Here is a 25,860-nt window from a genome sequence, read left to right as displayed (position 1 = left end):
GCGCGTCGGCACTTATTTCTCGATTTATCTAATTATTGTGCCGAGCTCGCATAAAAAGCGTTTTGCCAGCGGCCAAAAGAGCGTGCGCTTTCATGCTTGGCCAACAGCTAGAAAATAAAAACAAAATCATTTTGAACGTTGCAGTTTGCTTCATTCTCAGTTTGTGGGCGTGGCACAAATATGCTTGGCGTCAGCTTTCAGAGAGATTTTTGTTCTAACTATAAAGCTGCGGCAGATGTGCATGTGTATATTTAGCAAATAACCGAGGGCATAAGTGGGCGTGGCAAAACGTAACTTTATTTTATAATATCGAAAATATTTTGGTGGTAATAACATAGTTGAAGTGATTCGATGTAGGGCTTGAACTAATGTACCCTCTTTAGGTTTCCTTCTTTAACCTGATTGTTCACCATCCTGAAACCAATTTGGTTTGAACTTTGGTTCAATGCAATGTTGCCCAATTTAAAATTAACGTAATCATAAGAAAACGTTGTTCACAGTTCGGCCTATCATTTTTTTTGACTAAGCCCGTTAGAGGAGAAATTAAATATATTCCATATATGGAGATAAGAAATACATTTACGCCTGCTTTGCGAAGTTTTGTCCGCAAATATCTTAGCTATCGTACTTATACGGAAATATAAAAATATGACTACCAAGTCGAATCACGAAAATGTGGCTAGCATTCATTAAACTATATACAGACAGTCGGACTATTCATCAAACCAATATGCCCGTTTTACTCTCTGGGTACACGGTGCTAATCCTTTTTCACCTCTCAACAAACTCTTCCATCCACCCCCAGCTATGGCCTGCTGGGTGCCTCCGGCTGTGGCAAGACCACTCTGCTCTCCTGCATTGTGGGTCGCCGCCGTATGGATGCAGGCGAGATCTTTGTGCTGGGCGGCAAGCCGGGCACACGCGGCTCGGGCGTGCCCGGCAAGCGAGTGGGCTATATGCCGCAGGAGATAGCGCTGTATGCCGAATTCTCTATAAAAGAGACCATGATGTACTTTGGCTGGATCTTTGGCATGGAGACCAAGGAGATATTGGAGCGCTTGCAGTTTCTGCTCAACTTTCTCGATCTGCCTTCGGAGAAGCGTCTCGTGAAGAATCTGAGCGGTGGCCAGCAGCGACGCGTCAGCTTTGCTGTGGCTCTCATGCATGATCCGGAACTGTTGATTCTGGATGAGCCGACGGTGGGCGTGGATCCGCTGCTGCGCCAGAGCATCTGGAATCACTTGGTGCACATCACCAAGGCGGGCCAAAAGACGGTGATCATAACCACCCATTATATCGAAGAGGCGCGCCAGGCGCACACGGTAATTGGTACCCGAAGAGGCCAATCCACATGCGAAACTTAATGTGATGATTACTTTCAGATTGGTCTGATGCGTTCTGGCCACTTGCTGGCCGAGGAATCGCCCAGTGTGCTGCTGTCCATGTACAAGTGCATTAACCTCGAGGAGGTCTTTCTCAAGCTGTCGCGCATCCAGAGCCAAAAGGGCGATGTGACCCATGTGAATTTCAGGTGAGGATTGATTCTGTGCTCTGCATGCTGCACGTAGTTAATATGTAACTGAAACCCGTAACCGTCACTCATCTAATCTATGTATCTCTTGATTCCATTTGACCTGACACTCGCATGCTTGCAATCTATGTACCACCAACCATCTCTGTGTCTCTCTCTCTCTGTGTGTCTGTGTGTTTGTTTGTGTTGATATCGATGACAGTAACAACATCTCGTTGCATGCCATGGCCTTTGGCAGCAAGATGGATAAGCCCAGCTCCAGTCAGGAGGGCGGCGTCGTGGGTCTGAATTTCCATCAGAGCAAGGAGGTGCTGATCAACGATAGCAATGGCTCCATTTACACGGTTTGTTTGGCTCACTCTGACGCCTTCAATTTGCCCGCTAACAAGCTCTTGACTTTTCTACAGCTGAACCAGGAGCCCTACAGCCCACCGCCTTCGAAGCGTCAGAACAATCCCAACGATGAGGAGAGCTGCCAGGATTGCTTTGCGAATCTGTGCAAGGTCACCTCCAAGGGCAAGATACGCGCTCTGCTGACCAAGAATATGCTGCGCATGTGGCGCAACGTGGGCGTCATGCTGTTCATCTTTGCGCTGCCCGTGATGCAGGTTATACTCTTCTGTTTGGCCATTGGACGCGATCCACAGGGCCTCAATTTGGCCATTGTCAACAACGAAATGAACAACACGGTGGGTGCACGGATCCAGAGTTTTTCTTTAAATATTAGTTGGTTTTCTTATCTGATGTTACACCCATTTCCAACCATTTTCTCAGTGAAAATTATTTCGAATGACCGTTTTCCGCCCGTTCCACACAAATGTGTTCCGCCCGATTACCGAATTTAGAACTGAATTCTTGAAAATCAATTAATAACGTATATTATAATTTATCGTAATTTATTTCAAACCCATACGTAAATTTAAATAAATCTCATGCAAGTCCCACATTTTTACCGAGAGGGAATGAAAAAGCAATGCATCTTTTAAAATTATTTTTATGCAGATCGGATAAAAAACAAAGTTTCACTCATTTTCCACCTCAACGAGATGCTCGGTCTTAGTCCTTACTTATATAATAAAAGTTAACTGCTGTCAGAAATGCAGCTTCCAACCCTTGCCGTCAGTCAGTTAGTCAGTCAGTCAATCAGTCAGTCAGTCAGTCAGTTAATCAGTCCCTCTATTTATGAACATAAATAGATACCAGCTACTGCTTTGCTAATTAAACTTAATTACCCAACGCAGGATACCTGCTTCTGGGAGGATGGCTGTCACTTTGCCAATCTGGGTTGTCGCTACTTGAATCATTTGAACACCAGCGTGGTGAAGAGGTATTATACGGACATAGAGGACGCCAAGGCGGCGGTGCGACGGGGCGAGGCTTGGGGCGCTGTGTACATAACGGAGAACTTTACGGATGCGTTTACGGCGCGCGCTGCCTTGGGCCGGGACTCAGACGACGAGACCATTGAGCAGTCCGAGGTGAAGGTGTGGCTGGACATGTCCAATCAGCAAATCGGCGTCATGCTCAATCGTGACATACAGCTGGCCTATCGTGACTTTGCCATGGGCCTGCTCGGCCAGTGCGGCAACAATCCAAAGTTGGGCGATGTGCCCATACAGTTCAGGGATCCCATTTATGGCACAATGAATCCATCCTTTACCGATTTCGTTGCACCTGGCGTGATATTGACGTAAGTGCCAAATTGCATGATCATATGAATATTAATTGTAATTCCATGACATTATTGTTTAATTTGACATGTATATATATATGTATTTTATAGCATTGTCTTCTTCTTGGCTGTGGCATTGACGTCATCCGCGCTGATCATCGAACGCACTGAGGTGGGCAAATCGAATAACAAGAATAAGAACAACATCTCAACATGGTTGCCATTGCTTATATACTCTTCCCTTAGGGCCTGCTGGACCGCTCTTGGGTTGCCGGCGTCTCACCGGGCGAGATTCTCTTCTCACATGTCATCACCCAGTTTGTGGTCATGTGCGGTCAGACAACGTTAGTGCTCATCTTCATGCTGGTCGTCTTTGGCGTGACCAACAACGGTGAACTGTTCTGGGTGATTGTTTTGACGCTGCTCCAAGGCATGTGCGGCATGTGCTTTGGATTCCTTATCTCCTCCATTTGCGAACTGGAACGCAATGCCATACAGCTGGCGCTGGGCTCCTTCTATCCCACGTTGCTGCTGTCCGGCGTTATTTGGCCCATTGAGGGCATGCCTGTGGTGCTGAGGTAAGCTAAATCTGCTCTAATCCTCTCAAGCATTTGCTCTAAACGCTCCATTCCGCCCATCTAGATACATCTCGCTGTGCCTGCCGCTGACGCTGGCCACATCGTCTCTGCGCTCCATATTGACGCGCGGCTGGGCGATATACGAGTCGGATGTGTACATTGGCTATGTGAGCACGCTGTCCTGGATTTTGGGCTTTCTGGTGCTGACGATGCTGGTGCTGCGCTCCAAGCGCGGCTAGAGTGCGCCTGGCGCGGGGGTCTTAAGTTTTAGAAAAACTAATTTTAAATGCGTCAAACTCAATTAGTTTGCGTTTAGACTAGGCCGCGTTTAGTAGTCATCCCCTGTCTGCCCCTCCTCCCCTATGCCCCCTACACACACACTTAACGCACCTCTTAAAAATCCTGAAAATTAGCGTGTTTCCAGCTCTTTGCTTTACTTGCTGTCTTATTCACTATTCAATCTGCCTAAAGGTCATAAATTATTTAAGCACACATGCAACTTCTTCTTCTTTTACTATGTTTCATTCCTTGCAAACTTTTCCTTAATTTAAGTTGTGCACATTTTTCGTAGTTTAATTCATAAGGTTTAGGTACATAAATAAATTGTTGTAAATATTTAGAATCTGCAACGTTATCACAAAGCAAATTCAACAATGGAAATCCCAATAGCTAGTGACGTCTTGGAGCGTCGAATATTTTCGCAAACCCCTTTCAGAAACTTATTTTCTTACAAAAACCAAATAGAAAAAAACAAAAAAAAAAACGGGCAAAAAGCACACAACTAATTTTATATATTTTCAATGGACTGTGATTGTACTTTTTTTTTGTTTTAATATTGCACGCAAATTCAACTTGGGCGTGAACCCTAAGAAATATACATAAACAGAAAACAAGCGAAACAAGAAAAAATATCAAACAAAAAAAAATTAATATTGGTGGGGTTTGTTAGTAACATTAAGTAGCTTAAAACATTTTTGTATGGGTTTAAGTTTTTTAAGTTAAAACGTAATTAAATACATTAATGTTAACTATACTACTTATTTGATAATATAAATGTTATATATTTCTGTGGAAATGTTATGCTAGCGGCATAAATATTTCTCATCGAACAAAGCAACAAACAAACGAACAAAACAAAATACTTATTATTTAAGCAACATTAATTATGTGAACGCAATTATGTATAAATAATAAAATTGAATAAAATCCAAACTTAAAAGCCATTTATTTCGTAAAACTTAAGAAAAAGCCAAAGCAGTTAGTAATTTCAAATTTGAATTGGCGCTTAGTTCTGCAGCAGTCGTTACACAGCACTGTCATTGCTGCGTGAGTTGGCAGCACCGCGTTTTAGTGCTGCCCAGCGCGCGCATTGAACATATGTTCGCTGCGCTCTCAGTAGCAAGAAGAAGTATCATAACAAAGAAAATTTCGCAACTCAAGTTCAATTTAACGTTGGATATAAACAAAATGTGATAAATACATAATCAATAAAATCACATTTAACACAACAAAATGGACAAGTCCAGCGCCTATGAGAAATTCACTGGCCATGTGGACCAACTGCGTAACACAGAATGCAGGTTAGCATTTGTTTGTGTTTTTTTTTTTCTACACTGGGGCTGCAACAGACCGGCAACAGTTTGTTATTGCGCAAAGGAAAAAAGTGCCTGCAAATTGCATTATCATTCGGCATTTAAAGCATTTTATGCTGATATTGATCAAACAACATAAGTTGTTGCTGCAATTGCTCAACAACAGCCAGCACATCGGGTTGCACATTCGCAGTGACGTCATCAAATACCTTTACAATAAGCGGGTTACAGTGGGCACTCTACACAGTGAACAATGATAACAGGCAGATCTTTTAATGGCTTATATTCTCTGATTCTGTTAGGTTCTTTGTCAGAGAGTTGGTTGCTCCAGGCTTAAGCTTATAGGAACTCGGTCAAGGAAACGAACAACAATAAATTTATATAGATTGTGGATATCTGATCTATAAACATCTGAAGTGGGCATATTCTTGATCATTCCTGACAGCTGTGGCGATATAGCCATGCTCTTCTGTCCGTCAATCTATGTTTGTATGTAAACTAATATTTCAGTTATAATGAAACCTTGCCCATATGGCAGATCGGATTACATTACCGCATAGCTGTCGCAGAAAAAACTGGTTCGAAGTTGAGTTTTTATACGAGATCTTAATCAAACCTGTCGAGTTTTGCTCTGTTCCACGCAAGCTCATCCGAATCGGGTAACCATATCATATAGTTCTTATAGGAACTAAAGTTGATGTTGAGTTTATGTATGTTTTTCTGTGTATGTAAAAAGACATAAAAAAAAGTTACTTTATTTGCTGCACATTTCCTGCCTATTGTCCGCAGGCTCAAAGTAGGCAATCATCAATAGAAAATCCCTTCTTCATCATGCCACCCGTCCAAATATATTGTACGCATTATTAACTCCACAATATGGTAAACTCATTTTAGCCAAAAGCAAAAGATTGCCTGCTTCCAGCAGATTGCCGAGTGCATCATGTCGGCGGCTTTGGCCGGTCACATCAATTATGCCGCGCACTGTGGCACAGCCACCAATGTGTTGTTGCTCTTTTGCGAGGATTTCGATTCGGTGGTGCGCATGAGCGCCGAGGAGAACCTAAACAAAATCTTTCGTGCCTTGGAAAAGACGCGAGTCAGTCGCATCTTGATGGACTTATATGGTGAAATCAAGCGGAACGGTAATCAGCGGTAAGTTGGGCCATATAAATATTTTAAGCTTCCATAACTAATTAAACTTCTGTACGCTTTCCAGATCGCTACGCATTTGCCTGAATCTGTTTTCGTACTATGCGCCGCAAATCAAGGAGAAGCACATCAAATGGTATGCTGTGCGCCTGCTGCAATGCATGTCCATCATGTCGCAGCGCAAGGAGACTCTACTCCAGGAGACACTAAGCGATTTTGTCAAGCATTTTGGACGTTACGTGCAGCAGGGTCTCAACGATAGCGAAACGTGCAAATTGCTTGAGGTAAAACAGCGTAAAAATGGAAGATGGTTATAGTTAGCTAGAGTAAGGCTAGAGCTGTTTAAATAGATATATAACTAAAGAGTTATACATTAATTATAAATCCTTATTATTAGTATAAGTGAATTTACGGTGAAGACAATGTTATGTTATTCGAACTAGCCTGGGATTCGAACCTGGATTCTACCATATAATTTAGTTTGTTTTAAGGGAAGGAGAACATTAGTATCTGCTTTTTAATATGTTTAGAAGATAATTTTATGCGTCAGAAGTCAGTTAAATATTAACTTATTGTCGATTTTAAAACCTCTTATAAAAGTAATTGTATTTTAAGTCAATGTGCCTAGAGTCTAAAGCTCTAATCAACTAAATTAGCCGAGTTTGCAAGCATTTGTATATCAGAGGATTCCGGTTGTCTGTCTCAATTGCTTGCCCGACTCCCTATTGGCCGGAACGTGCCGCGCTATATGTCGATTTGTTGATTCACATCTTTCAATTTCTTTGATTGCAGACATTCCTTGGCAACATCAGCTCGGATTGCGCGGTGAAGCGTCGCTGCTCGGCACAAAATTGCATCAGTTTGATTGAGCATGCGCGCAATAGAAGCCTTATGGCCAGGCATGGACTGAGCAAAGTGATTGGTAAGCCAACAAATGCCGGATATGAAGTGTGCACGTGCACGTCTCTATATAGTATATATATACATATATATCTTTATCATAAAAAAATACCAAGTGTATCAATTGTTAATGCAGCTGTCGGCTGTGGCATTTATTTGTGCGAATATTTAGAATTGCTTTTTGTTCTCAATTGTTGTTTGTTTTCTAAACTAATCCGTGTGCCAAATGTTGTTGCAATCACAGTTGTTGTTGTTGTTTACAATTTGACGCATTTACGGAATGCAAACAGAAAAAATCGCTTTAGTTTCATCAATAATGAAAACTGTGCTTAAAAAGCGTGTAACGGCTTTAACGCGCCAAATGCCAAGTGCCACATACCTATAGACATATTCACATATATGTAAATATATGTGTGTGCGTTTGAAATATTTTTTAATATTCTAAAAAGCCACAAATCCATTGAAAATACCATTTCAAAATATACAACCCAGCGCATTGTGGACTTTGCGGGGCTTGGGGCTTAGGTTTGAGTTTGAGTTTAGGTTTGGGTTTGGGTTTGGGTTTGGGTGCTGCCCGTTGAGGACTATACAAACTAACTGTAAATGCAATCACAGTCAGTCAGAGCATTTTCTATGGTGTTTATTTGTCTGTCTGCCGTGTGTGTGTGTGCGCGCGGGCGCGTGTGTGTGCGTGTGTGCCTGGGTGAGTGCGCGCGGCAGCCACAGCTAAAACTAAAATGTCAGTTGATATAAATTATATTTCTATATTGCAGTTGGTTACCTCTCGCATGCGCTGCATAGCCAAGTATACCTATACGTAATGCATATATGTGCGGATATTTTTTTACGAATTTGTTTCGATTTTAGACAACGGAAACGAGGCAGTTTTTATTTAGCTATTTTCTGTCTGGTAACTGCAGCAATAACTGCACTGCCAACAAAAATCATACCAAATGCGAGCAACAACTACACACGAAAGAGGGAGAAGTGCATTGTATAAATTTCGAATAACAAAAAGCAAAAATACGTAAAATAAGTTTTAATTTTTGCAGCACAAATCATTTTTTATTGAATTTTCATAGAACGCTTTATTGGCAAACATGCCGTAAAGGTAAATGCGCAGCATTTTTATATTTAGGAATAGATTGCAATTTTAACTGGCGCATTTCAAGTGCATAAGTATTTGAGTTGATTTAAAAATCGCATTCAAAACTTTATACAATTACACACACAATTTGTTTACATTTAACAATTTATATTTGAATTTGGTGCCCAAAAAAAAAAAAAAAACAAAACCATAAATTTCGAATTCAGTTTTACGGTCAGAAGGTAAATTTATGCATCTAATGCCAACTGTATGTGGAATGCCATCTTTCTGGGCTGGGCTGCATTGCGCTTTTCAGCTTTTTAGTTGTTTACCTTCAAATCAACTCCTTCAACTTCTGGCCTGTGTGGCTGTGTCAACTTCCAGCCACTGCTCGGCAAGTGCATGCCACAATGGCTGGTGGCAACAACAGCAACAACAGCAACAATCACAACAACAACAACAACAACAAAAACCACAACTACTCAGTGCACAGTCTGCCGCCTCTTTTTATGGCAGCCATCAGTGTAGCACTTGCAACACACTGACGTCCCACCCCCTTTCCAAGCCCCTTTCATACGCCGCAGTCTTGTGTCTTGCGCCTTGGCATGCCCCAACAAACACTCGGTAGGAGTAAGGTCCTTAACGCTATTGCTCCTGCTGCACCTTCTGCTCCCGCTGCTCCCGCTGCTTCTGCTGTTTGTCTGTTTGTTTGAGGCTGTAAGGCAGGCAAAATGAAATTTATGCACTTGGACACTTCCCTGTAATAATTCATGCGAAATTGAATCAGATATTCATTCCTGTGCAGCTTTAAAAGGATAATCAACTTTATAAACAGCCAGCAAACAACAGCAGCTCCAAATTTATGCAGACGGCAGTTGTCGCGGCGACTCGTTGCAAAACAAAAGTGACCAAATTGTACATAAACAGCCAAGTAAACAATTTGACCAAGTTAACAAGTTATCCAAGTTCCATTTATTTTCTTTTAGGAACACTTATAATTTGATTGTAGTTTAATGATATGATGTATGGGCAAAAAGCACAACCCGCAGTTGCTTCTATTTCTTTTAAGTATTAATTATTGACATAATGGGTTTTGCATTCGCTTAAATAAATAGGAGTACGGTTTTTCAGCGATACATACTACAAAACTCAGTGCCAAAAGGAAATAATAAAGCATAGAAGCGTACGGAAGAGGCATAGAACGGCATCTTCTTCAACATTAGGTGTATAGATCAAGAATTAAGTATATCCATGCCTGTCGCTATGAACAAAGCGATTTTGGACAGTATAAAAGCTAAACATCACAGGTCACAAACTATCAACAGTAATTTAAAAAAGATTGCCTTTCTATGCGATTTTCATAAATTCAAAGAAATCTTCTAAGCTCTATCTTTTTATCTCTCATTCTTAATCTCAGTCATTCTATCTCTTACCCATTGGTAATCTCTTTGTCTTTCCTCTCTCTCTCTCAGACACACTTTGCTTTACTTGCTCTGACCTACTCTCTCTTTCTCTACCCGCTCTTTTTCTATCTATCTCTCTGTTTCTCTCAATTGCTGCTTTTCTCTCTCTTTTCCTGACACTCTTACTTTCTAGTTTTCGCTACGAATTCTCTCCTGGCCTTTCTATTTCTACCTCGTTTACTGTGTGTCCTTAAGTATTCATTTGTTTCCGCTTACTCTTATTTGCACTTAAAAATATCGCCTTTCTATGCAATTTCCATTCTCTTAAATAATCGCAAAACCCAACTATTTGTATGTTCTACTATTGGTGTGAAAGTAGCTCATCGCATGAAACAGCTAACGAATTTTTTAAAATGCTATTTAAAGGTACTTTAATTTAAATAAAAAACTTATTTCAAATAGAATTAAAAGTAGAAGGTCAAAAAAATATAATAATATTCTAACAAACGTAACATCTTTAATATTTTATAAGCTTGAGTGCTGCTCATTTCTGTGCCATTTTATATAATTCATGCAATCCATTGTCGAAATTGTCGCAACGTTGGGAATGTGGCAGCTCTTAAATGAGTGGCAGGTAGGCAGGCAGCTTCTGCAAAAGTGCCACTCAATCAAGTTGAATATTTCAGGCGTCAACTGATAAAAATGTGGCATGAAAAACTTTTCCCAGCTAGACAGGCATTGCAAGGCGCATTTCATATTAATTTGTGAGATTAAACAAACCGCGCTTTATCAGGCATTAATTGAGTGCCCTAAACGTGCCTCAAGCAGCTGAGTTCATCTTAACTCTGGCCTAAGTTCTTTGCGGGTTATGGGCGCAATTAATTGATACACACATGGAACATGGGCAACAAGTTTTATGCTGCTGCCCAAAGTCAATTGGATGGGGTCATATAAAAGTTGCTCCGGCACGGCGAAAAGTGTTTTTCAATTTTGCGGGAAACCCAAAGGAAAACGGCAAACTAATTGAGTAACAAAGTTGCAACATGGCATTTTGTGATTGGTGGCGTATACGTAATAAAAAGAGAGAGCAAACAAGCATTCAGCGCAGCCTATGTGCGCGCGTATTTGTGTGTGTGTGTGCGTGTGTGTGTGTGTGTGTGTGTGAATGCGGGAATGTGTGTGTCGACGCAAAGTCTATAAATATAAGATGAAAACTTTCCAATGAGATAAATTTAATTGGTGGCAATTTGTTGCAAGGCGTATGAGGGCGAAAGAGTGCGAAAAAGTTTCCAAAGAAATATGAACTGCAATTGGCCAAAGGTATGTGGGAGTTTGTGTGTGTGGGAGTGTGTGTGTGGGAGTGTGTGCACTGCACAGTTTGAGTTTGCGTTTTTAATTTGTGGCAGCAGCAACCATAAGTTTGGCGCCCGAACAAAAGGCATTAACCAAAAGTTGTCTATAGCTATTTATATAGAGTAACCTGATTACTTTTACTCACCTGCTTTCACCTCTTCCCTGCCAGAAATGCTGCTGATGGATCAACAGACGAGCTGCGTGCTGGGCGCCTTGGGTTTGCTGCGGCTGCTGATGCCGCAGCTTATACGCGGCTACTCATCGGATTACCAGGATGATGGCGACTCCGTGGCGGATGCCGGACAGCAGCAGCAACAACAACTGGCAGCTGCGTCTGATTGCCGGCAAATTATTGAAATTTATGATTATTGTTTGCACCTGCTGAGCACGCAGCACACAGCGAATCACGCCATCATAAATGCCGCACTGGAGGTCATCAATGGCATACTCCAGGCGCTACAGGATGGCCCACCAGCTGCGACACAGGCGGCGGGGCTGGCAGGCGTTGGCGGACTGGCGCAAAGTTTGCGCCAACTGCTGTGCAATCAACAACTGGAGCACAATGAGTATTTGCGGCGAAGGAAATCATTAAAAAATCAAATATTCCAATTGAAAAATTACGAAGTGGGTACAAGTCAACAGGAGCAGGCAGCCGGCGGTACGGCAAGGCAAATGCAAATGGCAAAGAATTCGAATGCCAAACTGCAGCAGCAAAAGTGTCAACAGCAACAACAACAACAACAGGAGCAACTGCAGATTGGCATCAACTTGCTGCAAGTCGTGGGAATTAATGCCACGGCTGATGATGCTGACACCGAGGAAGATGCTGCTGCAAGTTCCGCTGCTGATGAAGGTAAAGTAAATAATGCAGAATCTAGTTGGGCGTGTGTGTGTGTGTGAGTGTGTGCAGTCATGTGCGACTGTTACATGCCGACAGACTGACAAGCAGACAGACCGAAAGACAGACAGACTGACAGACAAGCAAACAGATAGACCGCACCGAAATCAAGAAAAGTGAGCAATGCCACTGTCACATAGAGTCTTCCTCCCCCCCCCCCCCCTGCGTTGCACCGCACCGCCAGGCCCACACAATGCACATATGAAAATTATTAGTGCATGCTTTTAGGCGGCGGCGCATGCAAAATGAGGTCAACGCGAAATTTGCATTCGCCGCTGCCAGCGACAGCAACAACTGTTTACACAAATTGTGAAGCTAAACCCAATGCGAATTCCCTTCACCTCCCCGCAGTCAAAAAAACATCGCGACATCAAATTAGAAATGCTGCACGAAGCATTAGCGAATGCGTGGCAAGCAACGCATCAGATGAGGAGGAACTCCACCAGCAGGCCCTTGATGATAACGACGATGATGGTGACGATGACATGGAGCTGCTTAGTGCCATTGCGGATGATGAGTACGATGATGGCTTCACAACGCTTTCGCAACTAAATGAGGCACAACCGACTGTGTCAGCGGTATTGAAAATGCCAAATATAACAGCTGCAGCGGCATCAGCAACAACACCAGCTGTGCATGTGGATGTGGATGTGGATGTGGATGTTGCATCAATGCCTAAACCTCAGGCCGTGCAGCATCAATCGTCGCTGCAGAATCTGCTTGCCAGCGATGACAGATCCCAGCATTTGAGTGACATCGACAATGAATCCTTCAACAGCATCGATTTCGATGCGGAAATAACAATTGCTGGCGTCAGAGAGCAACAGACAGCAGCAACAGCAACATCAACAACAACAGCAACAACAACAAACGAGTCAGCAGAGTCAATGCCAGATGCAACAGCAATTGGCACATTCTTCAACAATTTGTTGTCCCATTCAAATGCAGGTGAGTTGTTCATGCCAATACATAACTTTATTGTGTTTTGATACCTCTTAAATTAATAAGTTTGAAGGGTGTATTAACTATGGATGGAAAGTTTAGCTAAAATGTTAATGTTTTTTTAGGGATGTAAAATAGCTGTCCTCTGATCATTTATAAGGGATTTAAAAATTATTTGTGAAACGTAAATATTAGAATTATAAATTATTAGGTATTGCCTTCTCATGGATAAAGGGATTTTCTCTATATTCTAACCATTTTTTAATCCTTTGAATTAGATTTACAAGGATACAAAAGATAAAAAAAAAATAAGTAATGAATGGGAATTGTTAAGAAAACTTTTTATAAATTGTATTTAACGGTTTTAGGTGCAGATTTGATTTAAAGAATCTTTAGTAAAATCTTTAAATAGCGTTTATGAATTATATGCAAATTCTAGATCTCAATTAAACAAAATACGTATTTCATAGTTGAGCATAGATTTCATATGCCTTCCACACATAGATTTCATTATTGTACTTGAAAACGCAAATAGCGGGCGTTTGGAAAACAGTTTTCATTTGATGTTATTGGATTTCGCGGTCTGCCGTTTTTTGTTTTCCATTTCGCCGCATTTATTTACAATATTTGTGCATGGCAATCAAATTATTTGCATAATTGTGGCAGAGTGTGGGCACGGAGAGGGCGAGATGAAGAGAGAGAGAGAGAGAGAGAGAGAGAGAGAAGGAGAGCCAGGGATCGAATGAGAGTGAGACAGTTATAGAGGCCCGGAGAGGCAGACAACAAGTTGGCTACTAAATTTGCATGTTGCCTTTTGCCAATTGCACTTGCAATTTAATGAAGCGTAATTGTTGTTGTTGTGCACTATGTTGCCTGCTCCCTGTGGAGTCAACAACAACAACAACAGCAGCAACTAAATTAAATTAGGCAATGCTCGAACGAGTTACTGCCAGCGCAGAGCAGCATACATAGATGCAGATGGTAAAGAGATAGTGTGGGTGAGGCAAGGCGAGGCAGGGCGAGGCGTGGCGAGGCGCAAGTTGCATGCATCATTTGTCGCTTCAGTGGCTGCGCGTCGCTTGCAACTTTTTGTTGCTTTTGTGTCTCGTCTGTTGACATGACAACAGCAGCAACAACAACAACACAAAAGTCAATAGCATTAGCAAACAATGTTTGCCATTTGCCATTCGAGAATTGAATTCATTTCGATGGAGAAAACGGCAAAGTTGTTCAAACTTATAAACAGTTGATGAATGCATATTTGAATGCATGCGTTCATTCGCTAATGGCAGCACGTCTCGATTTGTTAGTAACAACAAGTTCTTTGTATCTCTGTGTGTGCCTGTGTGTTTGTGTGCGTACTGCGCCTGCAGGTGTAGTCAACAAAAGATTTTGCCATGAACCCCAAAAAAAAAGATACAAAAATGAAGAGATACGGTAGGCGGCTGTGTCCTCTCTTATGTGTGTGTGCGTGCGTGTGTGTGCGGGCGTGTGTGTGCGTGTGGGTGGTGTGTGTGCGTGTTAATAAGCAGTGGAAATGCTGTGCACAGAGCCGGAAGCACTAATTAAACGAATGAGTTGTATGTGCGTGCGAGAGAGTGCGCTATATGTAATGCGCTATGAGAGAAAGAGCTCGCAATATGAGTGTTAAAAAGAGCAGAAAGGAGAGAAAAAAGATGTAAAAAGAAAGCTTAAGCAACTACTTGACGTAAATGTTGGGCTTAAATTCGTCGTCTCTTTCTCCGACTGTCTGTCTGTTTGATAGTCTGTTTGTCCGTGTGTGGGCTGCGGATTAAGCTTGAAACATGGCAATGCATTTACCGCGAACAATCCTATGCGAGGACAAGCCCTTCCCCATCTCCCACCCTTGTCGGTCCCTTCACTGCCCTGTTTTAGTTACGCGAATGCTGCTGCCACTTGGCCAAAGCATCACACTGCAAGTTGGCAACAAAGTGGTTAAGACAAATGGGTTACGTGATAAAATGCGGTTACTCAAATTGCATGTATGCAAGCTTACATCTTATGTCACTGTGTGTGTGTGTGTGCTTGTGTGAGTGTGTATGTGTGTGTGTGTGTGTGTGCCTGTTTGTGGGTGTTTTAGTTTATTTAGCATTGCCAACCAGCCAGCCAGCCAGCCAGAATTGCGAGCTAGGCCAGAGGATCTAGCGTTCATTTAGCTGCTTTTGCTTTTGCATTGTTTGTTGTTGTTGTTGTTGTTGTCACGCTTGCTGCTGTTGGTTTTTGTTGCGCACTTATGCGCTATCAGCCTTTTTACGCTGCCGCCTTCACCCCCTCTTGCTAGTTATTGTTGTTGACTTTTTTCTATATATACATATGTATATCAGCCGCCGCCAATCTTCATCCGCAGCCAAAGAGCGTCACCAAATCCTGCAATTTGTATGCCCTAACAGTTGTCCAGATCATCATGTTTATCCCATTTTGTTTGGATGAAGATCTGGTTAATGCATACAAATAAAACTTACAAGTTGTTTGTTCAGGGTTCAATTTTTGACAAACAAATCACTTTTCTCACGTTGAGGCTTTAATTAATTTTTCTTGTTTATTGTTTACTATTTGTACAGAAGAAATAGTTGTTAATATTATTACATTATGTTACTTGTCACATTTTTATAACATTTACAAATCCTGTATTTAAATTGTTTCAATAATTAATATTAGTTAATTTTTTACATTGTGCTGGAAATAGTTAATTTCCTAGACAAATTCGCCTCACAAGTGTATCCAAACTTCATTATATTGCAAGTTTTTTTCCTGTTTTCATAAACAATTTTTTTTTGTTTTCGGTTACTTTGCATATGCTGCTGTGGGTAGTAGGCGAGTCTTTTGGCTGGTTATGTGTCACCCATAAAGTGGCAGCCCACATTTCCCTCACATTTCTGCACACAGTTCCACTTCTTCTTCTTGCGCGTTTTTCGTGACTGCCACGTTTCCTACGCGGTTTTCGCTATCCTCTGCCTTTTTTTGTGCTTTTCTTTCTAGGGAGTTTTTTTCTCATCTATTTTTTCCGAGTATGTGTACTCATATGTACGCCCGCTAGTTTTATTTGTCATTTTGCTGTTGTTGCTCTTATTTTTAACGTGATTTTAAATAACAAAACTGTGCAAAAAGTTCTCGGGGCTGCTGCTGCTGTTTTATAACCGTTTCAATTTGTGGCACTCAACTTTTTGGTGGGCGTAACGCCCCGCCCTTCACTGCTTAAGTAAAACTATTAAAGCATAAAATGCAGCAGACAATACAAAAGAATCACATACATGTAGAGCACATGCATGCAAGTATTTTGGGGTATATCTCGGGGGCAACTCATAAAAACTGAAGCCAACTCAGCGCATGGAGTATTGCAAGTGCCGTTGGTTAGTTCTTGGTTAACTTTATGGACGCAATGAGCCCGCTAATTGGCTGCCTATAAAACTCAAAATTATTTCCCTGATTTAGCTTTGGTTTAAGTGCGATTATGAGCTTAGCTTTATATAATATGAAAATTAAGACTTGTGGATGTTGTAATAGAACTTCTATTTGCATCTAAAAAGACTTGCAATTTTGAGATTGCGTCAACTTTGGGTTAGCTTAAATCTTTTAAAGCTTATAAATTTTACGTAATTACATAAAGCTATTCTTGAAGACCAATTAAAAGAAGGACTCTGAAGAGCCGCCATCAATATCCTTACGCTCAACCAAGCTACAATTCAGGCTGTCTGGGGTCCTTGTCCAAGCCGCCAACAAAGTAGCGAATGAGCTCGCAGATTCCTTCTTACTTGGTCCAGAGCATATACACAAAATTCATGGTGGCATCTCATTGCCAGAATCAGAAGGTGTACTTCTGGGACCCTAACAAGGGATTCAGTCAAACTTTGCTGCTCATCATTTCGCTCGTTAGAATATAAGACCTAAAACCTATACCTAGATGACTTTAGATAGGTCGTCGCCTACCTTCATCAAATGAGCAAATATTGTCTCCATCAAATTTTGAAATTGATCTTTTCATTCGCTAAAAAAGTCCGCATAGACTTCTAGTTAGCTAACATTTTATTCCTTATTCTCCATGAACTTGTCCCCTCTTGTAAGTCTTCTTCTGGTATAGGCATCTTCCTGCTTTAGTTTAAAAATGGTCCAATTATCTTATCTTATCGTGCTCCATTAAGGAACCTAATCCCCTGATCCGCGCGGGAGTAACTTATAAATGGTAATTCCTCATAAAATGTAAATTAGATAAACTTCGTTTTTATTCTTACTCTAGTACAAACAATCCTTGTCTTATCCTAGCATAAACTGCATATTATTTCACTTTCCACCTCCAGCCAGATCTTAAACGGAAGTTTCTGTTCTTCCGTTTGGCAATGTTGCTCCAATTTTAACAGCGCGTTGCATGCGGTTGGTACATCCATTAGAAAATGCTACAACAACGACAACAACAATAGCAACAGCGACTAACAGATACAGCAACTAACAGATACAGCAGCTAAATAAAAACAATTTTTTAAGCCAACTTAAGTGCGGTTGCGGTCAACGGTGGCAGCCTTGGCAGTCTCTCTCTTTCTTTCTCCTTTCTCTCTCTCTCTCCTCTCTCTTTTTTCTCGTTTAACTTATGTGTACTATAAAATTTGAGTTTTCAATTAATTTCCAATAGCAATAGCTGCAGCTAAGGATAAGAATGTGCGGCACAAGTTGACTGCATAGGAAAAAAGAGTCGAAGTACTTAGTATGCTCTTACTGAGAATGCACAATTAGCAGATACCCTGTTTATTTGTTATTCTATTTTGATATGATTCTCTGATTCAAGTGAATAACATACATATTAGCAAACCCTTTGTAGATTTTAAATCAAGGTTCAAGGAACAATTTACTTAAGTACCTATAAAACGATGCATAAAGGGTATTAGCAGCAGCTCAAGTGAATAGTTTTAAAGCTTTCAGACGGACCAAGTTCGGGCGGGGTGAGAGAGGATTTCATGTTTATTGCCATCTCGTGTTTAGAAAGTTTACAAACATTTTCCGTTTTGTTGCATTCTTAAAAGCCCCAATAGCCACGACGGCCGCGATAGACAAATGTGCCTGGTAATTGGCTACAAGTTCGGGTCGGTCCGAGAAATGGGTAGTGCCGGAGGAGAGCAGGGGTGTGGGCTAGCGAGTTGAGGTAAGCTGGTAGGGGGGCAAACTACAATTAGCTTGAGCCAACTTCGGGCTCGGCTTTAGTGTCAGGCCAAGTTATCTGGCAAAGTTTCGACTGCTCAACTGAGTTGCTTTTTGTCTTGCAGCCTCGGAGTCGGTCAGTAAGCTCTTTCGTCAATCAAGCGGCCCCAAATCCACGCCAACCAAGTCGACGCCAACCACTGATAAATCGGATGCAGCATCGACGGCTTCACTGACGCTCTCGTTGAGCTCGTTGGCCAGCAGCAGTGCGACTGGGCTGCAGGAGCATCAGCTTTCAATAACAGAGACGCCCACGCCCTTGGAGGAGACTACAGCTTCGGCCAGTGGCTCGTACACGGCATCCACGGCTCTGCTGATGGATGTGCCATCATCTGCTGCAGCAGCAGAAGCAACAGCAGAGTCTGAACTGGAGCCGCAGCTGCGTCGCACGCCCAATGGTAAGTCAGCAGCTGTCCACGTGCAGCAACTAATTAGATTCTTTATCCTGCTAGCTAATCCCTTTCTGGCGGAGAGCTCACCGCTGAAGCAAACGATATCGGGTCGTGCGCTAATCAGCGTGAAAATTGGCAGCACTCTAGAGCAATCCCTTGTCTACTACACTTCACGGCTGCTCGCCGCGCGTTTCCTGCTGACCGGCCAGGCGTCCGGTCTGCACCCGGACAATGTCAGTCGAGTGTCCATCAAGAGCCTGTCGCTGGCCGTGATGGCGCAATGTGTGCGCCTGGCTCCACGTGTTCTGCAACTGCCACTGGAGATCAGCGAGCAGGAGCTGCAGCTGCTCGAGCAGGTCAGCGCCAGCAGCACCCAAGTTTCCAGTCCGCAGAGCAGCACCAACTCGCAGCGAAGCACGGAACTGGACCAGTTGGCTGGTCAATCAATGACGGGTTCGCTGTTAGAATCAAGCATTGACAATGCGGATAATCAGTTGCTCCTTGATATCAAGGATGATCACTTTGGGCCCAGCACCTGTCCCGCCTATCTGCAGCAATCGCCCACGCTGAGTCGCAGCGCAGATGCCGCGCTGCTGCAATGCCAACTGGAGGCGAGACGCCCGTCAAATCTACGGCAGACAAGTGTGCCCGATAGTCAGCTATCCAGATCGGAAATCATAGGTAGCGCGTATCGCGCCACAGTTGCTTCTGAGGATGCGCCGCCATTGGCGCTGCCACCGCTGCCGCCCAAGCGCACCAAATCTATGCGCAGTCGCACCGGTTGCATCACAACAATTGCAACGCCCTCGCCTTTGACGACACCAAAGGCAACCGCTGGCGGTCAAGCTCTGTCGGATGTGCTGCTTTATCACGGGCACTGTGATCCCATGTTGCGCGGCGGAGTTCAGCAAATTGTGGGCAACTTTGTGCAGGCATCCAGTGCCGGTCGCAGCCTACAGCTGCAGCCTGGACTCGGGCTGTCGCATCTGCTGGCCATTTTGCTAAAGGTATGCGAGCTTTACAGTACACTGGCAACAATAGTGTTGCATAGCCACGAGCGTTCTTTGAGAACTTTGAGTGTGTGTGTGTGTGTGTGCGTGTTTGTGCGAGTGGCTTATCTGACACGACTTAATGTGGCAAACTATGCTCTACATCCATTTATCTATTCATATATACTCGTATCTCTGCCCATTGCTTGAAACATGCACCTGCCGCTGCCCCACGTGGCAACCTTATGCATAACGCATACGCCGCGTTGTTTGCCCTGCCGTTTGGTTCTCTCCTTCCACATTCTATAAATATGCGCCTCCACCTTTTCGCTGTACGTTCTTTTTTTCTATGTTAAACCAACAAGCTAACATATTTTAACACATGCAGGCGAGCACACACGGCCCACACACACACACACACGCACACACATAGACACGTGTCCGTATCAATGGCTGCTGCTGCAAGCTTTTGAATATTTTGCAGCACTCGCTGGCGTTTGCCTTTGCCTTTGCCGTTGCCGTTGCAGTTGCAGTTGCAGCTAAGCCGGCGGCATTTTGTGTCGGGTTGTTTTTCATTTGAAAATAAGAAAGAAAATTCTTATCGCTTTCGCAATGTGCAAGTGCAAATGCCCCTAAGGGTAGCAGCGCATCCGCTGCCAAAGCCACTCCCACACACACACACACCCACATACACACACACAGACGCAGCCAAATGGAGAATGTGCGCATAACTTGCACATTGATTTCTCTCTTGAGAATTGTTAGGTACACAAATAGTATGTGGCCAGGCAGTTGGATTGGGTTAAGTCCGAGTGGGAGTTCTTCTTATTGAATTCAATAATTTAGTGGCCAGCCGAAAATTTAAATTGCACTTGGCCCGCCCAAAAGCGCAATTTGATTATGCAATGTTGTTATGCAACGAGTTGAAAAGCGGCGCGAACGTGCCAACTGAAAATCACATTAGATGCCTGCCCCATATAATGCCAGCAAATCCGTCTCAATGGCACTTGCCACATACACATACATGCACATACATATATCTATACAGTATGCAGAGTGAGATCTTCCCTAGAGTAGGGCAACTGTGATAACAATAGCCCTTTGGCAGTGCTCGCTTCGCTCCGGCGAGGAAGAGCTTGTTAAGATTCGTTAAAAATGCACACACTCGTACACCCACACACACATCTGCTTGTGCAAAACTTTTTGCTTGTGCAAACAATAAAACACAAATTCGCTTAGCAGCGCAAACTGAGCCAGAGCTCCAGCGTCTGGACTGTGCTCGGTCTGTTCTTGAGGCCAAGTATGAAGAAATTTAGTCAAAAAAAAAAAAAAACATTTTCCTTGCTTTTGCACATTTGCAGGGCTTTGAGGACGAGATACACACAGTGGTCATACAAGCGTTGAATGCATTCGATAAGATATTTCCGCATGTGGTGTCCAAATATTTGACAGGGCCGCCATGTCATTATCATGCTCATCAGAAGCGACAGCAGTTGCAGCAGCAGCAGCAGCAGCCAAGTGGACAACAAAAGGGTCCCGGCCAGGCCCAAACATTTGGCCAACAAACTTTTCCAAAGAATCTGGATAATGCCTTAAGCAGTCAGCAGCAGCAGCAGCAGGAGCAAGAGCAGCAACAATGGCACTCTAACGATGACAACTCGAGGGCAGGCGAGGCCAGGATATGTGCCAGGTCGTCAGCCACAGATAATGATGAGCTGCTAGCTGCTCTTTTGAATGATTTTCAATTGCAATCGAAGCGCTTGCAGCAGCATAGCAACAACAACAACAACAACAGCAACAAACAATATAATGAGCCTGGCCCCTGCTGTGTGTTTGCCATTTCACCGAAATTGCTCTTGAACAAACTTCGATTGTGTCGTCACAATAAATACTGGTTGGTCCAGAATAAATATGCCGAAGTTATTTCCAATTTAAATTACGTACTGCTGCGCTCCTACTACGCAAATTTCGACAGTGCCTTTGACAACAATAATAACAACGACAACAACAACAGCAACAACGACTCTAAGTTGGAGCCAAAGGATCATGGGCCAGCTACGCCTGACGCCTGCAACTGGAACACGGCCGCTTGTAACAAGGACATTGTCTGCACATATGAGGTAAGCAGTCAAATCGCCTTATTACCCAAAAAAAAAAAAGTAAACACCTGAAGCAAATCTCTCTGGCTAAACCAGAGGCTGCGGGCTTGTTTATTGTGTAGATTATTTTTGTTTTGTATACCCTTGTAGAAGGTACTATAATTTTGTCATGAAATGTGTCACGCATAGTTTCATAGGTTCTTCATTCTGTTTCAGACAGTTTATGTGTCAGAATCGTCAGGATCAGATTACTATAACATATAGCTGCCAGGGGGATGATTGAAAATTAAATTATTTTATGATCATCTCTTTTGTTTTTCAAGATACCTTAAACAAACTTGCCATAAATCTTAGAAAAACATTTTTGTGTGGAAAATATATTCTATCTTTCAATTTATCTTCTCCAAGCTCAGTAATTACGAGTTTTATTAATCTCTCAGGTCTGCACAGCCATATCCAAAGCGGACCACTATATTACATATTCCAAAAAGCTTGCGTATAAAAGCATATCTAAGCCACTCGTCTACATGAGTATTAAATCTTCGGTGTGCCTAAGGTAGTGTTTTCCTTTTTCTTTTTGGTTCCGCATTCCTGGCAACTGGCTGCAAAAGCAATTGAAGTGCGCCAACCAATCCCCACGCCGACCTCTCCACCCGTCCGGGCGTGGCCAACATCCTCTTATTGAACTTTTGTGCATTGAAGTGTGGCTCTTTGTGCATCTCTGCAGACTGCCCCCAATACGATCCGATCCGTCTGACAGTTTGTTTTGCTTTTGGGGGTTTTCGCAAAGTATTTATAAACATGCATATACATATACACACATGTATACTATATACACTCTGTATTTGTTGATTTATTATTTTGACAAAGCCAAGCAATTTGCTAAATGGTAAAAAGGGACGTACTACGTACGTGTACACACACTGAAGACTTAGCAAACAATTGTGCGCTGCGAGTGGGGCAGCAACGACTGTTGCCACATGCACTGATGAAAGAGGAAATGACACTTCTCGGGCGTATGAAAAGTCTTTGATTGAATATCCTTTGCTTTGAGTGAAAAGCTTTACAATAAATTAAAATCAATTTAATTGAAACTTAATACTGATGATTATAAGGTTATTTTTATTAATTTATTGTAAAGCTTTTCACATTAAATTATTTGAATTTGTACAAGATCGAAACGAGCTCAGATTTAAATAAGTACAAGTATTTAAACAGATTCTAGGGTTGTTTAGCCTTGTCGAGAACACAGTTCAGTCAGAGGATACTACTTTCTTAGCTTTGTAAAAAAATGAATTTTCCTAAGGAATAACATATTTTAGATTGAAAGTCATTTAACAATAGTTTGAAGTTTACAAATAAATTTTTTTTTTTTTTTTTTATTTTAAGATTTTTGGAGGCGGATACATTTTGATTTTTACTTGTGAGATTGAAATCTTTTTTAAATCTTTTAAATATTCTTCTATTAGTATAGTATATAGTTAATTTGTCGTGCAAATATATCAAACAGTTTCAAATATATATTTATCAACAATGTAGAAAAAAGACTATAGGCTTAACAGCTTAACCATTTTTTTTTAACTGTGTAGCAATTTTCATTAGAAATTTCATTTTTGTTCTGAGTTTGGTGACTAGATTAATCCAACAACAAAGTTCGATAAATTTCAAAATAAAAAGCTAGATTTTGTGATATAAAACGCCGAAAAACTCATTTTATATTTTTGTATTTTTAATTAGTTATCAGTATTCAAATTAATATAATGTGTCACATTTAGGCTAATTCAGTTGAAGCTTTTTTTACTAAAAAAAGTATGTTAAATTCTAATGTAATTCTTATGTTAATTCCAAATTAATGGTAACTACTTTTCTTGACCAAAACGTTTATCGAGAAGAGGAAATTTCATGAGGATTCAAAGAACAAATTGTTGATTAAAGTATGTTAAAATGAAAATATGATAACTTGAGTCCGATTTTGATAGGAATAATATTTAAAATGTTACTCGTTTATTAGACCCCATCTAAAAAAAGCGCCTCGCATTGTGGCCAACTTTGTTGGCAACATATTTGACTACATTTTCAAGCAATAGTTGCTTTGGTGGCGCTAGCAGATAGGTCTGAATCAGCGCAACTGGCGATTAAGATGAAACAAGTTGCCGCAAAGCTAGCCATAAATGCGAAAGTTCAAAGAGTGGTTGCCGAGATGCAACCGCAAAATTCATCTGCAGATGGTTTGGTTCAGGTTTGTAACAGGAAACGGCTTTATATAAAACTTGGCGCTGGTTTTTGATTTACAACCTGCAGTCAACTAACTCGGAAATGCTTTTCGATCCCTGCAGGCTCAATTCCTGGACGAACTTCTGCAGCTGCTGGGCGACGATGATGCGCGTGTAAGGGAGCATGCCGCCCACTGTCTTTGCCGCTTTATAATGCAAACAGCGCGCCAACAGGAGCCACCGAGCACAGCGGCAGCAACAACTACATCGACAACAGCAGCAACTAGAGTTGAGGAAGGCAACATGAATGCTGAAACTCAACAAACTAATTTCAATTTGCTTTGGGATTTTTTCGACTATCGCATATTTGGCAGCATGTCCGTGACGTTGCGTAATTTATTCCGGGCTAGCTCAACGATTGCCCCGCCAATGGCAGCCCTGGATGCTGTGGAGCACGGTCACGGGCCGTATGCTGCCACCGCAGAAGCTGTTATTGGTGTTGGTGGCACCACAATTGCGATGGGTGGTGTTGTAGGTGCAGCCGCTGCGGCGTCGGCCTACTTTGATGGCAGTTACGGTGTCGGCATCGCTGACGGCCATGTTTTTGCCATTGGATTTGAACGTCAAATTGCGCAAGAGGAAAAAGTTTTGGCAAAACTTTTGTATCGCATGACAAATAAATTGATGACGCTCAATGATAAAAATTTGCAGGTAAATATTTGTCTGGCTACCGGTCGAGAAGTTCTATCAAATAGAAACGTAACCTTATATCTGTTCTCCATCCATTCGACAGTTTGGCATAATTAACGCGCTGCGGTTGCTACTAAAGCACTTCAATTTTGTTGACTATCAACAGGCCTGGACGGAATTCAATTTTATTGAGATTTGCATGAGCTACGCCTATTACAACAGTGCAACAGCTGGCGACTTGAATTGTCAGAACGATTTGATTGATGTGATGGCCAAATTAATAGCAGGTAAGTGCCAGGCCCGTACAGACGCTGAGCAACCCTTAAGCCAGAGTTTGGTCTGCTCTCAATTTGGAAACTCATTTTCCATCCATCCATAAGCCCACATATGTTTCAATTATCAGTTACCCCAAAATGCAACTATCAACTGCAAAATCTATCTATAGATACAAAGATACATATGTATCCCAAGCCTTACACATAGATTTTCATTCATACACGTTTGCTTAAATGAGATCTCAGTTTGTGTGGGCTTCGTAACTTTAATGTTACTTGGAATTGATTTAATGTTTATTAAAATCAAACAAAAAAAATTATATAATTCAAAATTTGTTTATAATTGTATTGCATTGTACTAAATGCCATAGAAATAGCCATATAAATCATTTTAATTAATTGTTTGTCATTAAATGAATTTACATAAATATATTTGTGCTGCCTTTGGTGCTTGGATGTGCAACAATACTTTTATTTGCATTTTTTTCTGCCGTTTTGCTTTGTTTTAATTGTAATTTTAATGAAGCAAAAGCACAAATTAGCATAAATATTTTTAATTTTCTATCAGCATAATAATTCAATTTGAGACCAACTTTTTTGTACAAACTGAAGTAATTAAAAAAGCGAGTTGTACTGCTACTGCAAGAGATGAGGGACTATCAAATACTCTACACTACAAACGCTTGACAATGTTTGTGTTAAACAGTTTAACTAGTTAAACTAATTAGTGCTGAGATAGATGAAATAATCGCTCTTTCATCAATATAAATATATTTTACTTTATTGTCTGCCCCCGCTCTTAGCTAAATCTCCTTTAGTTAAATAAAATATACTAGTATAAATCATTTTTGACTGTACACTCGCATAAGTATATGGCTTATTATATACG

At 41.8% G+C, this 25,860-nt stretch overlaps 2 protein-coding genes across 7 annotated transcripts in view; both read left to right on the top strand.

Moving 5' to 3' along the window:
- Positions 1-4,993, top strand: part of snu (snustorr) — a 29,001-nt gene extending 24,008 nt beyond the window's left edge. For 4 of the 6 annotated variants that reach the window (XM_064693689.1, XM_064693692.1, XM_064693691.1 and 1 more), the window contains 8 exons: positions 806-1,322; positions 1,383-1,531; positions 1,734-1,875; positions 1,939-2,220; positions 2,773-3,221; positions 3,315-3,375; positions 3,450-3,781; positions 3,846-4,993. In XM_064693689.1, the coding sequence (XP_064549759.1) occupies positions 806-1,322; positions 1,383-1,531; positions 1,734-1,875; positions 1,939-2,220; positions 2,773-3,221; positions 3,315-3,375; positions 3,450-3,781; positions 3,846-4,020 (2,107 nt within the window). In that variant the 3' untranslated portion in view covers positions 4,021-4,993. The remainder of the gene's footprint in view (positions 1-805; positions 1,323-1,382; positions 1,532-1,733; positions 1,876-1,938; positions 2,221-2,772; positions 3,222-3,314; positions 3,376-3,449; positions 3,782-3,845) is intronic. The other 2 variants (XM_064693690.1, XM_064693694.1) reach the window with 1 other exon arrangement.
- A 213-nt stretch (positions 4,994-5,206) lies between these two features.
- htt (huntingtin) overlaps positions 5,207-25,860 on the top strand; it is a 50,184-nt gene continuing 29,530 nt past the window's right edge. Inside the window, exons 1-11 of the mRNA XM_064695176.1 lie at positions 5,207-5,361; positions 6,268-6,525; positions 6,590-6,806; positions 7,315-7,444; positions 11,435-12,118; positions 12,515-13,111; positions 18,379-18,711; positions 18,766-19,712; positions 21,056-21,814; positions 24,130-24,717; positions 24,800-24,983. Of these exons, the coding sequence (XP_064551246.1) occupies positions 5,294-5,361; positions 6,268-6,525; positions 6,590-6,806; positions 7,315-7,444; positions 11,435-12,118; positions 12,515-13,111; positions 18,379-18,711; positions 18,766-19,712; positions 21,056-21,814; positions 24,130-24,717; positions 24,800-24,983 (4,765 nt within the window). The 5' untranslated portion in view covers positions 5,207-5,293. The remainder of the gene's footprint in view (positions 5,362-6,267; positions 6,526-6,589; positions 6,807-7,314; positions 7,445-11,434; positions 12,119-12,514; positions 13,112-18,378; positions 18,712-18,765; positions 19,713-21,055; positions 21,815-24,129; positions 24,718-24,799; positions 24,984-25,860) is intronic.

This window comes from Drosophila montana, unplaced genomic scaffold (assembly GCF_035044405.1).
Source record: "Drosophila montana isolate Dmon_TW-CO22-7 unplaced genomic scaffold, ASM3504440v1 contig_3733_1, whole genome shotgun sequence".
Lineage (NCBI taxonomy): Eukaryota > Metazoa > Arthropoda > Insecta > Diptera > Drosophilidae > Drosophila > Drosophila montana.
The sequence above is the reverse complement of the archived record's forward strand: the minus strand, read 5'-3'. Positions and strand labels throughout refer to the sequence as shown.